General features: G+C 35.9%; 1 protein-coding gene across 4 annotated transcripts in view; it reads right to left on the bottom strand.

Moving 5' to 3' along the window:
- UBR3 (ubiquitin protein ligase E3 component n-recognin 3) overlaps positions 1 to 15,052 on the bottom strand; it is a 108,917-nt gene that overhangs the window by 61,439 nt on the left and 32,426 nt on the right. For all 4 annotated transcript variants that reach the window (XM_027911537.1, XM_027911538.1, XM_027911539.1 and 1 more), the window contains 13 exons: positions 14,631 to 14,764; positions 13,010 to 13,096; positions 12,351 to 12,416; positions 12,177 to 12,266; positions 10,957 to 11,085; positions 10,812 to 10,864; positions 10,046 to 10,179; positions 9,486 to 9,571; positions 7,945 to 8,086; positions 4,790 to 4,886; positions 3,413 to 3,554; positions 1,195 to 1,299; positions 55 to 228 (listed from right to left, as the gene is read on the bottom strand). In XM_027911537.1, the coding sequence (XP_027767338.1) occupies positions 55 to 228; positions 1,195 to 1,299; positions 3,413 to 3,554; positions 4,790 to 4,886; positions 7,945 to 8,086; positions 9,486 to 9,571; positions 10,046 to 10,179; positions 10,812 to 10,864; positions 10,957 to 11,085; positions 12,177 to 12,266; positions 12,351 to 12,416; positions 13,010 to 13,096; positions 14,631 to 14,764 (1,439 nt within the window). The remainder of the gene's footprint in view (positions 1 to 54; positions 229 to 1,194; positions 1,300 to 3,412; positions 3,555 to 4,789; positions 4,887 to 7,944; positions 8,087 to 9,485; positions 9,572 to 10,045; positions 10,180 to 10,811; positions 10,865 to 10,956; positions 11,086 to 12,176; positions 12,267 to 12,350; positions 12,417 to 13,009; positions 13,097 to 14,630; positions 14,765 to 15,052) is intronic.

Genomic DNA, 15,052 nt, shown 5'->3' with positions numbered 1-15,052 from the left:
AGGCAATAACTTAATCTAACGTAGGGAAAGGACTAGCATTTGCATGTTACTTACTTGCGATGAAGCCAAACCATCGGAACTCGTACTTGCAGGTGGTTCCCTCTTCACCTCTGGAGCAGTTTCTGGTACTCTTACTCGGACATAGTTAATGAAGTGACGCATGTTAGAAACCAAGTTGCTACCTGGAAACCAACTATCGTGGCAACGCTCTTGTCCACCTGCAGATTCCTAAAATGATTAAAAAAACCCCATAATATACTTTCTCTTCTGTTTTAAAATAATTTGTGTTGCTTTTATAACTGTATTACAGAGGCCGTCATCTCTCCATGAGATAGGAACAGTATGCTGAACATCATGTAACTCAATGAAGCAAATATATCTCTTAAAAATTATGATGACTGATGCCTACCATGAGGACCACAGGGCTGATAAATACATAAATTTAAATACTTGATTTGAATATAATCAAATACAGCCATTAGCATGAGGTAGCAGAAGTAGAAGGAGCTCTGGAGAGTAATCCAAAGCTGTACAGTCTAAGATAATTACAAAAAAATCAGAACTATACAGAAGTCAATCTCTGAAAAAAAATGTGGAAAATCCTTAGACATAACAGTAACATAAAACATAAAAAAATTATGGAAGTCAGATAACATAAGGGAATTTGGAATCACAAAAATGGCTCTTTATATTCAAATTCTCTTCAAAAGTAGAGTTAAAATTCTGGCTAATTCACATATTTCAGAAGATATAGACCTTTAGCAATAAAAGTTTCCACTGAAAATCTAAAAATTTAAGTGATTTTTAAACTAAATAAATTTTTTTAACACAATTTCAAGTACTAATTTAAAGAGTAGTAACCATATAATCAATCTGTGTTGTCAGGTTGTAAATATACACAGAAACTGTTGAAAAATATAACAAGATATCATATTCTTCTTTAATACAATATGGAGATTTGAGGGGGGTTTTTTGTTTGCTTGTTTGTTTGGGCTTGCTTATTTTGGTTTTTTGGGGTTTTTTGGGGGTTTTTTTTGGGGAGGCAGAGGTGTTGTTTTTTTTTTTTTAGTTGTTCCCTGTATAAATAAATACAGGTATTTTATTCTAACTCCTACGGTAAAATATTTTTTAAAAATAATGGATCATTAGACAATACCTTTATATTTTAATGAGAAATATGGTTTTTATTCTTACCTCTTCATCTGATTCTTGTTCTGGAGAATTTTCCAACCCCAGCTCAATCAAATACAAAACCATGCAAAGCACATGCTCTGATAAATTCTGATGATCCATTAATATCTAGGGAGAAAAACATTCACATCTTAGAAGATTTAAGCTTCAATATATCTCAACTTAAAAAAAGTGTTCTGAATAATACATTTTAGACTCTTCAGGGTTTTTTTGTTTGGTTGGGTTTTTTTTGTTGTTGTTGTTTTGTTTTGTTTTTTTTTAAGTTGTTTAAAAATTATTCTGAATTTTAGAAAAAAACCTAACCTTTTATCATCACCAAAAATGCCAAATTTAGTTTTACATCTTTCCAGTCAGAAAAAGCTTGTAAGTTATTAGTAGTTCAAGCTGCAATTTACTTTAACTCTAGAGTGGCAGGTGAAGCTGCACAGACCCCACTATTGTAAGCTCTGTGCTTTCCCTCCCTGTTTCATGGGATCCATCACCACAAGGCCTCACAAGGCCCCAGTCCTGTAAGCCATGCCTAAATAACTGGGAATGCCAGAGGGTCAACATGAATTCAGTTCACAACAACCTGCACATCATCTTTTTTAGTTACAAATAATAAACAACCTTATCTTTGTATTAATAAATGCCCGTATCTTTCTTCTAACACAGCTCTTAATGCACTGAGAGGAAGAACCAGTGCTGTCGGAATTAAAAACCAGGATAGCTTTCCTCTTGACAATATTCTGATTTAAAGAAAAGAAAAACGGTAAAATCTTGAAAGTGACCAAAAAGAAGTGCATGAGAAAATATGTTTAAGATTTCACTGTAGACAGGTTACTATAAAAATAAACAGTTTTAGAGTGTAGCCTAACCAAGTTTTAGACATGACTTCATTTTGAATGGGACGAATTTCCTAAGTAGATAAACCCGTTACAAATACCAAAGAGAGAACATCTTTTAAAAAACCCATTGTTTTACAATAGTTTTTCTAAAAAGTTTTTGAGCAGCTCATTTAATCAAACTCAAACAAATTTGTGATTATAGAGGTTATTTAATTAAAAAGGGGACTCAGTATTATCTTAATATGAAGAGCATGTGTAATTGTACCAGTCAGAATCAAAAGTCATGTTGACCAACACTTTTGAAAAATAAACTCATCAAATGTAGTTTACTGTTCTTCCATAGGAAGTCCCAAAAGTCAAGAGATACAATAAAGGCTGTCATAAATTGGCAACATTTCACAAATACACCAGACATCATTTAAGCCAACCTCACAGGATAAATCACTATGTATTTTCTACCATCCATAAATCTGGTAGGGAAGTATTTGACATTTAAGCTAAAACAGCAACCTAGAAATGTTAAGATTCTCAAGATTTAAGCCCTTGATGGTTCCTACTGGAATAAGAGAAAAAGTAGCCAAAAAAGAACCAATGAGCAAGACAGTAAAAGATAATGCATTCCTTCCCTACAGTCTCCATTTTTGTTCCATATCAAAATATTAATCTTCTACATAATCCCAAGCTCTTCTTTCCCTCAGCAGCATTCCTGTATTACAACAGATATTTTCTATTCAAGAGAAGCTTAACAGGGAAGCAAAATAGTTTTAGGGATGCTGAGAGCACTTAAAAGAGCACAAAAGGCAGGTCTGCCCAGCAATGGCACTACTCAGTCAAAGCCCTTTTTAGAGTCCCTCGTCTGGCTCTGCAGCACTTCCTAAGTACAGAGACAATTTAAAGACATCAGTGGCCCTAAAAAATAAGTGCTATAACATTATCAAAAGCCAGAATGTGCCCGGGCAGTGACGTCAGAACCAACTGTAGTAATGAGTCCTATTTGCTCTTGAGGATATAAATCACCAAGATTGTTTATATTTGAACAAGCTGCTGATGCCTTAAAACTCTGCAGTGTGGGCCAAAGGAACATCACTCATGCCACTGTGCTCCCTGAGACCATCACGGAACAACAATTCAAATCACAACTCCGATGGCTAAGACGGTGTTCCTCAAAGTAGAGGAGGACTGTTCATCCACTTGGGTACCTGACTCAGTGGGTGCATATATGATTTAATCATTCATGAAATAATGGAAGCGGAAGGAAAAAACTCATACTGGACTTAGCAAATAAACCAAAAATTGAACCTGACTACTCTAAGTAAACTTTAAAAATCATGCTTCTAAGGACTTTAGTAAAAAATGTGGAAGTAAAACACGGGACATGAGAATCATGACTGTACCTTGTAAAGAAGTGTGAAGAGCACGATGTGTAGGGTTTTACAGTGCAAAAGCTTTATGAGACCTTTGTAACTTGGGTGTAGTGGTGTTCTCTTCTTGTATGGAGGCCATGGGTTTCCAGGGAATTTACCACTTTGCTTTAAACTGTTGAAACAAATGTTAGATGTTGAAAATCATGTTTCTATACTTGCAATATGGCAAATCTACACTGCAATAATGTAGACGATTGCCACCGGTATAGATAATTATCCTGCATTCTTATTGTTTAGACTGACTTTATGATGATAAGCATTTCTAAGCCATTTAATATATTTAAGCAGCATTCCAAAAAGAACAAACTGACTCCAGTGTTATTTTTCTGTGCATTACCACTGATGTAAATGGTCTTTATTTATAAAGTTAATTGATTTTTTAGCTACTGCCAGGAATTTAGGCATTCCATTTTCATTCTAAGAGGCACACAGGAGAGAGAAAACTTTGCTGCACCCAAAACCACGTTGGTCATCCAATAAAGAAACCTCACACAGGGAGGAATGGATTACAGGCTATACAAAGAAATGCTAGCCATAATTAGCTACAGTTGACAGAATCAGTGCTATCATATCTGTGAATTTTAAAATTAAATTTTAAGTTCAACATGGACCAATATTTCTAATAAGTGGAATCCAGTGCAATACATGATGCAATTATTTAGGAGAAAACTACCTCACTCGCCACAGGGGCAGAGGATTATTTAATTACATTTATTATAAGGGGGTTTTAATATTGATTTTTACTCCCAAGGTGTGAAATAAAGGACAAATCAGCTGAAATACAACTCTGTAAGAGTACACAGTTGTAAGGGGTGGAATGTTAAGGAACAGAATTAAGACTATATCATCTTGCTTGTCAGAACTGAAAGAGTTTCACCAGTGTTTTTTCCTGTACATCAGAATTAATTCACTTATGGTTTCTGTCATGAGTGAATACACAGGAAAAAAGGAGATTGTCTTCAATACAATTACAAAACACAGGACACTGAAATATTGCACTTCATGTACCTAAGTGTAAAATAAATAAAACCAGATAATGCTGCTTTCAATACTTTGTAACTGATTTTTAAACACTACCTTTGGTTAAGTATTTTAGCTGTAACAACTTTCACTGCTTTCTCTGTGGCACTTCAGATGTATTTTTAAACATTTATGGAAGAATAACAGACTAAAATAACCAAAACCCTGATACTGCCTGTAAATTTGTAGACTATTTACTCCAGGACAAATCTGGGGGTCCCGAAAACATTGATAAAATGATTAGCATTATCAGACAGTGAAAATAAAAAATGTGTTGAGCAAGGAGTAACAATATGATGTTACATTTCTAAAAATGATCCAACTTACAATGCTGTGTATCTGTCCATTGCAGACTGCACATCTCTCCGGTAAACTGTTCGAAGTATTACCATGACGGGGTCAAACTCCTTATCCCAAACTTCAGCTGTTATTTAAAAGAAATTACGTGTTAACATTCTCTTTAAAGACCTTACATCTTATTCTAAGAGTCTATTCTTAACTAGCCATAATTATGTGACTTTTCTATGACATAATTATTTCAGCAAACGACAGCAATTTTTAATAACTCTAGTAATACTTACTATATTATTATCACTATCGATATAAAAAATATTTCTTGTGAAATTTTGATTTGTTTTAAAACACCAAAAAACCCCACTATATTAAGGCAATAGTTCTTTTCTATGAACAAGTTCCCCAAAACAACCCTCAAAACACTACTTCTGTGCACATGTTGTTCTGTTTTTTTTTTTTCATTTCCAAGTATATGTAAGAAAAGGTTTAAATTATTTTTCACTTGGTACATGATAGGCACAAGCCCTCTTGAAAACAGGAAGTACAGGCTGCAGAGCAGTTAGCAGGTAGATATTTTACCATTAAATGTAGTGAAACAAATGACCTCAACGGCACAATTTTTTGTTCAGTCTTGAAAATGATCAAGTTTCGTATCAAATGGTATCTGTGATCAGTCTTTCACAAATATGCCTTTGTTTTCTAACTAATACCTATGCATTACTTTGGCATTAAAGTTCAGGTTACATCTGTTCAATTTAGTAGCTTGAAAGTGACATCAGGAGTGGCTTTTCAGAGCAACCACAGAAAAGTGATCAGGGTAAACACAGAACGGTCTATAAAGAGATCCATTTTAACTGCCTTTTTTTCCCTATGTACAAGTTACTAAAAAACAAAACTAGGTTTCCAATCTAGAGTCAAAAAAAGATGTTCATTCTATTAATTGTTTTGAAGTGTTTAGCTCTCATAACACAGCAATATGAAGGCAAGATTCAATGACCCCAAATGGAGGGAAAAACCCATCAGACACAGAATTTTAGCTCCACCAGCAGGAATAACAGAACACAAGTGCTTACAACATTCTTCCAACTTTTCACAGACAAAAATAAGCAGCTTTGCCACACTTTTGAGATTAATTTTCCCCAGGCAGTAAGACAAGTGGCGTATACTCCTATATAATGGTCTATACTCTATATATTAACCCCTGCTAGCTACAGCTCTACAGATATCCTCATATGCTGCTGAGAAAGAACACTTAGCATAGTTTCCATTACATATGAAATATGATCAAATTTAGCTCCTAAAACATCCTTTTATCCTGGACACAGTTAACTACTGCAGTCTGAAACACACACCAAGCTTGTTTGGGCTGCTAATGCACAATGAGAAGAAAGTACTCGGCGGTGGAGCCATATAGGGAATATTGGAAACACACACACAAGTCACCTTCGGCACACCAATCTACAGAGAATAGGAAGAACACGGTTTTGGAATTTGATTTGTTCTGTTTGATTGGTTGGTTTTGGTTTTTTTTAATGATAGTTAATGGAAGCAAAATCTAGGGATCTGCAAATAGAAAGCAGATTTCACTCCCTCAAATTTAGGGAAACAAGATTAGACGGAATGGATCTCAACATGACTTGCTTTAACTGTGACAGGCCACAAATTACGATTCTTAAAAGCCAAGGTTTCGAAAGCCTACATAGTCTTACAGAGAATATGAACATTTAAGAGGGAATGTAAAGAAACCATGCCAGCTTTTATTCCTGAAGCAGCTTTCTCAGTTTTTTTTATTACTCTAAGATGATGATATTTTGTATAGTGTTACAAATTACTTCAGTATTTACTGCTATAAATGAGATATTTAACACAGTTTTCCTCTGGAATAAATTGTTTACTTAAAGTTTTAAAAAATCCAAATACAAAAAAATCCCCAAATACTGTAGTCTAGCATTAGATTCCCTAAATATAAAGTTCTATAATTAAAAATACCATAATCCATTTTTTCCTTCACACTGTTATGAAAAATAGCAGCATTTCACAAGCTCCAGAAAAGGGATATGACATAAAGAAATGCAGTTTACATAACATTAAAACAAAGTTATTTTAAATACATAGGTGTTAAGCTGCCTAATTACACATCAAGGAACCAGGATGGATCAACTCTCAAAACTTTGGTTTCACAAAATTATTTCACCAGTTGTTAATTTGTATAAAAGGGCTTTACTGACTAATCTCACAGTATAAAAGCTGCAAACAAGTTACTACAGTACTAGTTCCTACAATAACTCATTTGCCCACCCCCACCACGCCCTGCCTCCCCCCCCCCAAAAAAAAAAAATTATCCACAAAATATTCAAATTGGTGGAATCCCAATCTTTGCAGTTTTCAAGGGAGGTACGCAGGGGAAGGAAGGACTTAAACCCCGTTCAGCTGAAGCACAACCAGAGCACACGGAGCATTTCAGATCCCTACAGGTTTATCTGCTCAGTGACAAGGAACAGCTAAGTTCTTAAATTCCTTCACTCCTTTGATATACCAATGCTGTGTTGAATCCAATTTAGATGACAAGTTGGTCAGGGGAAGACACTTGTCATTTCTGCACTGTATTCTTTGTAGAATTATAGAAGAGTATTCTATACCCAGCTTAGCCTGAACTTTGTTCTAGACCCTCACGACTGACCATGAAAAATGTTACAGGATACTAAATCACGGTATCTTTATTAATCAAAATGGGAAGAAATTCAAAGAACATCTCACCGGTGCCAACAGTTCTAAACTCTACTGAAGATTAGATTTTTTTAAATCACATGAATGATTAAGTACGCAGATCAGTAAAAATTCTTCAGTTCTCCATTTCCCCTTGTTTTCTGAGGATACCTGAGTAATGTGAAAGTTCATTTTCAGCCTAGATCAAAATTAATTTATTAAGGACTATTGATGGTCTTTAGTAATGCTCTTATATTAAGAAACAGACAGCAACAAAAAAGTCAAACAAGTTTTGTGGGGTTTTAGTGGTGGTAGCGGGTTTGGCTTTTTTATTGGAAGGATGGAGTGAGGTTTTTAACATCATTTGGTAGGTTGGGTTTGGGTTATTTTTAAGGAAAAAAGCCCACAACAACAAAACCAAACAAACACTGATCAGGCATCTTACCCCTGAGTATGTTGCAAAGGAACACCGGTTACCATACCTTTAGGTGTATACATTCCTTGTTGCATGGAACCTCCAGGTTCAAAAACAGGAGCTTTAAAGTCAGCAACAGCTGACAGGACTGATTCAAAGCTTAAGCTTCCTGGAATAATACCACTTTTGGGATTGGGGTTTTCTGGAATGTAACATCTGTGTTAAGGAAAGCAAAATTAACTTCATTGCAGACCACAGCCATTTTACTCCTCTCTTGACATTTTCAGTCACTCCTTTCACACCACGTTTCAGCAGTGCTCTGTGCTTACCACAAGAGGTCTGTATGCTCCAGCTGCTAGGAACCATAACTGTGACTGAAGAGAATCAAAGCCCCCTTCCTAGGACAAACTTTTTAAAGCAAGACAACTGCTATATGCTTGGCTCAAGACATTAAGTACTTAATGAGAAATAAACCCCACTAACTTAAGCGTATAAAATTTTTTGCACTTGCCTTTATTTACAAACATTCTGTCTCTCTTCATAGGAAGAATATTTGGCATTTACAGCTAAGTGCAAAAAAAGCAAGTAAATAGCTCAGGATCCATGAACACAAAAAGCAATTCTGCATCTTGGATTGGATAGTTCTCATTTTTGGCAGCAATATAAACCTACTGACACTACTCCAAAACACAAGCAGCACTTACAAATAGGTAAACTTCTGCTTAGTGAAAAGGGATTGCTTGTATAAATGATTCACTTACTTTACATAGTTAAGTGATTCACTTAAGTGAATCATTCTAGGTAATCACTTATTTTACACATTTAAATGTTTGAGTTACTAGGGCATATCACAACAATTAATAAGTCTTATTACAGATTTGTAACTCTTGATCTCCTCCTTTCCTACCTTTATATTCCTAATATTTTGCTCAGTGCCAATCCCTGGATTGCAAGCTCTTTCATGCAGTCATGGCAAGCTATTCCGTTTGCCTACAGAACCTAAGACACTAATAGCAGTGAAACCTGCACATCTGTAGTGAGCTGTCTGTACAGCTCACAGTATGAACAGTATCCCTGTGCAGGAGGAGTTCCTGGAGTTTGCTATCCTTTCCCCCATAACACATGCACTTCACTCCAATGTTAAAGCAACATGCAGGATTGCTACTATTATTTGCATTTTCGGCTACTGATAGCAAAAGCAAATATAGTGTAGACTGGCTGCTTTTTATACTGGCATAAAAGTAGCAATAATGGAAGGTTAAAACCCAGATAAAGGCGACGCTTGGCTAAACTTTCCACAAGGTCGTCGGAAAACAGACTTCTTATCTCACACCTAGAAGACTTCTGCAGTGCTAAAAACATAATAAAAAGAGCAGTACAGCATTTTGTATCAAAACTAACTTAAACTATTAAAAAGTATAGCATATTTTGTAAGAAAAAAAATTTGGATCAAATGCCTTTGCCAACAAGTCTGTGCAAACACACCTTTACACAATTTGTTTTAATTACGTAAGCTAAAAACATACTGTTCAAGCTTCAAAATCCTACTACTATGCAGGCACCTGTCATTCACATTCATGCACATTAGTTAATGTATTCCAAGGATATGAGATCCAATAATGAACTGTGTGTCCTGTCATTCATACAGAGTTGGGCTACCATCTCCGCTCTGAGGATCTCATCATCTGTCATTCCTAGAACAATAACATTCAAAAAGCCATTAAAACAGCACAATTTTAAAATACACATTCAGTTTTCAATTGACATTAAAAGCATGTCAAACTTGATACAAACTAATATTAAGTAATGATACGGTGCTATAAAAATACAGGATAAAAAAGGGGGAGTGCAAATGTTATGAAAGACAATCTCAGAACAGACAGGTACAAACTAAAACTGCTATCTTTCTGGAAAAGAGAGAGAATCTTTATGTGATCACCTACACAAACTACCCACTTCCATTAAAGCCATTTTTCTCCATTATATTCCATCTATTTCTAATCCATAAGTGATTAAAATGAAGTAACTGGCAAAGAAGAAACCAAGTGCTGAATGCTCTAGGTTACTATATGGTTGATCAGCTTTAAGGCAGCTACTAAGTGCTGCATATAAATGAACATGTTTTAATGTTATTTACATACCAGTATTCCTAAGGCAGTGATTCTTACCTAAATGTAAACGAAGACTTAACAGAAGGACCAAAAATGTTAAGGCTCCTTCCAGCATGGACCTTTCGTGCTCCGAGTCAAGAACTGTATTTTGATGCTGTGACGCCATCGTTAATAAATCTACCACCTTAAATCTACACAGCAAAATGTAAAGTCAGAAACATTATTCTCCAACATTAAAACACAAATATGGAATCTAATAATAAACTCAGGATAGCATTCACAATAACTTAAATGAATACAAAATGAAATACACGCAAACAAATCACGTGAAAGCCTTCTTTTTAAATTTAGATTTTTATCTACAGAATGTGCTATAATGATATTCACTCCTTATGAAAACACCTTACATTTAAGTTTCATTAACAGAAGTTAATGAAAATTAATCTGTTTTCAAACCCTGATTTATTTTTTTTCCCCAAAAAGCAGACATCTTTTCTGTGACTCTCACTACTGCAGCTCTATTTATGTACTTCTTCAGGCTGGAATATCCCAGCATATGAACATGTGTAAAACTTAAAAAACCCTAAAGATGCTCAGAAAACAAATGTCTGAGCTTCACTACTGCACTGTAAATCAAAATCCAATCCTGTTTAAAATCAAGAGATACTTCTTTCAGTAGAGCCCTTAGGTAAGTGTTAATTTTGGCTAGGCAGAGTTGTACCACTGAAGACATGGATCAGACATGCACTTTTTCTACCACATGGTATAAATTAGACAACAGTTAGCACAACATTGAACAAGACCATTCTCCTTTTAACCTTACCTTTCAAAAACAGATGAAATAAAATAATCTGGGTCCAGTCTAGAGGCACAGACCTGTGGAAAGAGAATAAATTAATTCAATTAATTTAATTCGATAGTTTATTGGTAAACAGTATTAGCTTGGCTTCTCAGAAAACATAACTTACTTGCAGCAAGTAAATGTCAGGATCAATCATGGAATTGCAGAAATGGGACTGCACGTAAGTCATGGCCTGTCCTTTAATTTGGAGACCATTCCTAACCCACATGTTGCTGTGAATTTCAGAGAGACTTGCCTGTTCAGGGAAAAGTTATAAATATATCAGGGATATTCAGCTATTCAATTCAGTGTTAATAGATCATCAATATGATTACAGAAATATGAAAATCATAGAAAGGTTTGGGTTGGAAGGGACTTTGGAGATCACGTAGTTCCAACCCCATTGCCATGGGCAGAGATGCCTTCCACTAGACCAGGTTGCTCAAAGCCCCATCCAACCTGACCTTGAACACTTCCCAGGGATGGGGCAGCCACAGCTTCTACGGGCAACCTATTCTAGTGCCTCACCACCTCACAGTAAAGAATGTCTCTGTGACACCTAACCTAAACTCCTCTCTCTGTTTAAAGCGATTGGTCCTGTCCTGTCACTACATGTCCTTGTAAAAATCTCTCTGCAGCTTCCTTGCAGAATCGTAGAATAGTCTGGGTTGGAAGTGACCTTTAAAGGTCATCTCGTCCAACCCCCCTGCAATGATCAGGGACATCCGACAGATACAACACTTTCATATCAGAGCACATTTCAGACAACAAAAGTAATCAAAGCCAAATGAAGTGATTTATATATGAGAAGTACTCAAAAAATGAAGGTATTGTGGTTGTACAGAGGTTAGATCTAAAAGCAGTGATTACAAATACTGTTCACTGCCACTTACATACAAATAAATCCAAATTTGTAAGTAAAAAAGAATATTGCAGGGTGCATCCATTCTTGAACTCTCAGTTTGAAATTAGAAATTTTCAGATTGGTGTTTTTTACTTGCACTCCATTCTATTCACATAACAGTTCTATGTTTTCAAAGGGTTGGTTCTTCCTACCCTTTTGGAATTGCTGTAGGGAATATTATTATGTACCTCTCAGAATATGATAACTAATGCCACATATTTAATTTTGGAAATATGAAGGAGAAAAAAAAGTTTATCCTATACTCAATATTTTCTAGTTATTATTGTCACATATACTTTAATTTGACATTCCACAATTAAGACATGCTTCCCATTGCTAAATATTTCTAAATATACTTAAATGACTGGGGTTAAAAGAATAAGACAGCAACTATTCTTTCTGAGTGTATTTCTACATCTGCAAAGTCAGAAGTCTGTCTATACCTGAATCTGAAGTGGGTGAATCATTAGTTTCATCAGCATCTCCTGATCCGGCAAGATAGTATCCAGATCTAGTTCTTGGCATTTGACAGCCTAGAAACAAAAGTACACAGTGTACTGAATGATCACATTTGACAGGGAATCTCCATCTGTGTAACTACAACAACATGTGCTTACCTTACTTAAAAACATGGCAAAGTAACGGTGCAACGGCAGATGGAAAGTAACTTGGTTAGGAGCTGGCTGAAAGTAAAATAAAAGTATTTTAATATAATATATTGAAAAAAACAAACCTACAAATGTCTTTGTCACAACCACCAAGGACAGCATCTTGGCATGTCTTCACTTGATTGACTTACTTTTCACTAACTATTACTTCATTTCCCTGCCTTCTGATTATTCAAGTTCCCCTTAGACAGCTGTAGTTTCTCTCTAAGTCCCCAGAAGCCACTGGCACTCTGAGGTGTTTGAGTATTGCCTGGTAACTGGCAAAGCTGCTCCCCACTACCACAGCACAACAGGACTTCAGTTTGGCCATTGCTTCAGCTCTTCATTCAGCACAACAGCAGCCTATCAATAGCACTCCTTTTAAAACTCACACAGCCTAAGACTGCACTAGCAAATCTAAGTCACCAAGACTCTACAAATACAGGATCCTAGGATACAACATTGCAACTATTAAGTACAAACTAATTTCAGCAAGGCAATCCTTTTTTGATCACTACTTTGAGCAATGACTTAATTTAAGGGGAGAGTAGGGGGGCAGGAAGTGTATCACCTTTGAAATTTAATCAGATTTTCACAGTAATTTGCTTAGGTTCACTAAGGATATTTACCTCATCTACAAAGTTGATAGCATCAAACCAGTCCTGAAGCGCTTCAAGGCAGTATCTGACAACATTCCGCGTGTACTCCTGTGTTTCCTGCAGTTAAGAGAATACAATACCACAATACTGCATACATTTTAACAGTAAGCAAACCTTGTTATGACTGTATGATGTAACTCTATAAAAATGCCATAAAACTATATTATATTTCAGGTTAAATCATGTATTTCAAGTCTAGAGCTGTACACTGGCCTCTAAGAGAGAAGCAGCAATGTGCAAAAAGGGAAGGCAGAAGGGAAGCTAAACCAAACTGCTCTGTGATCAGCAGACCTTGTAAAGCTTCATTTCTTAACAGATTTTTCCTTTAATCTTCCCTTCCCCCTAAACACAGACTCCAGACTTGCCTCACGCTCTCAGGGTGTCTGTGACACGCTTCTTATGCTAAAGCCAGCAGTGTTTAGGCCAGCCAGAAGCTGAGCAAATGGCAACTGGCTCAGTCAGACACCTTTTCTCACCAGCAAATACAGCAGCCACTCTCCCATCCTGTTGCCCCACCCTCTGCAAGGGGGTCAGGTTCTGCAGCATTTCCCTATTACGAGCTGTAATCTCTTCCCATCCATCAGCTTTCACTAAGTATGTACAACAACTAAGCTATGAAATTTCTAGAACACTCTGAGATTTTTTGAGAACAACTAAAATATTCAAACATGGTTGAGGACATGACTAACAAGACGACAGGTGGAGTAAGGAATCTTACAGGTCTTAAAAAAGAAAGGCAGACTATCCCATCTCAAAGCAAAATAGAAAGGAATACTTCAAAAAGCCAGAAGTTGTCATTCAGTTTTCAAGAGCTAATGTGGACTCAAATTGATACATTCACAATGTATCAGTATGAACTACCTGACAGAAAGGCCCTGCTTAAACTTTTAAAATCACATGGTAGACTTGGGCACATTTTTTTACTTCACAGTTCAATTCAGGTATTACTGTCTCATGGACACTATCACACATCTCAAAAAGCGATTTTCAAATATAAGTATTTCATTTAAAAAAATGTAAAGAATGGGGTTTATATGTTAATTACCCCTAAAAGCTGATAGATTCAGTTTTTGCTATAACTTACAGTCTATCAAATAGTAACAAGTCTTTGCTCTAATCTGGAGACCGTAAGATGTCAGAACTGAGGAGGCTTTCACATCAGACTGATAGTAAAACTACACAAACCCATAAATGACTCCATTCCCCATCATAATGAACTGTCTGTTTGCAGACACAACATTATAATCCCATTAGGACAACTTATGTATCTCCTTTCCCACTGAACAAAGGCAGAATGACTCAGAGACACCTTATCAAGTTCTTCATCAGATCAAAGTTATTCCATATGTACAGTCATAAGGAATGACTTGTACACATCCTGAACTTGTAGTCCAAGTACTGGAGACAGTAAATTAGGTAGGTACAAGCATGAAATATACACAGAATCCAAACTGATCGAAGTTTTATGTTATTTGATAGACAAAAACAACATAACCCAAGTCTTTTCAAACACAAAACCTTTCAAGTCTAAGAATTCTAGAATAAGTCATGAATAAGACCAAGAATTATGACAAAGAAACATTAGCCTTACCCTAACTTTGCAGTGTGACAGAAGACCCCACATTGGCTGGGCACAGGCTTCAAGCTCAGCAGCAAAGGCAGCATAGTATGTCTGCGATTCAAACTCCACGTGCTCATTTAATTCTCGTTTATTTAAATTCATACCTTCAAAGATTTAAGCAGAGTTATACAACCCAATATTTAACTAGGGCTAAATAGAATGCAGTATTTTTAGTGTTACGCATTTACAGCTATAAAGATAAAAAAACCTCCACAAAGTGTAAGAATCTATTTTACCTAGCAGCAGGATAACTGATAAAACACAAGAACAAGCAACAAAGTTTGAACAAAAACAAACCAGAAAAGACCAACAGCTCTAGACTGGTTAATAACTGCAGTCCTTGCCGTTCAGGTGACATTAACTTCAACTTTGAATGTCACTTAGTCAATGAG

This window comes from Empidonax traillii, unplaced genomic scaffold (assembly GCF_003031625.1).
Source record: "Empidonax traillii isolate 1590-97213 ecotype Southwest subspecies unplaced genomic scaffold, ASM303162v1 scaffold33:size3420811, whole genome shotgun sequence".
NCBI classification, from domain to species: Eukaryota; Metazoa; Chordata; class Aves; order Passeriformes; family Tyrannidae; genus Empidonax; species Empidonax traillii.
This window is presented reverse-complemented; position numbering and strand designations above follow the sequence as displayed.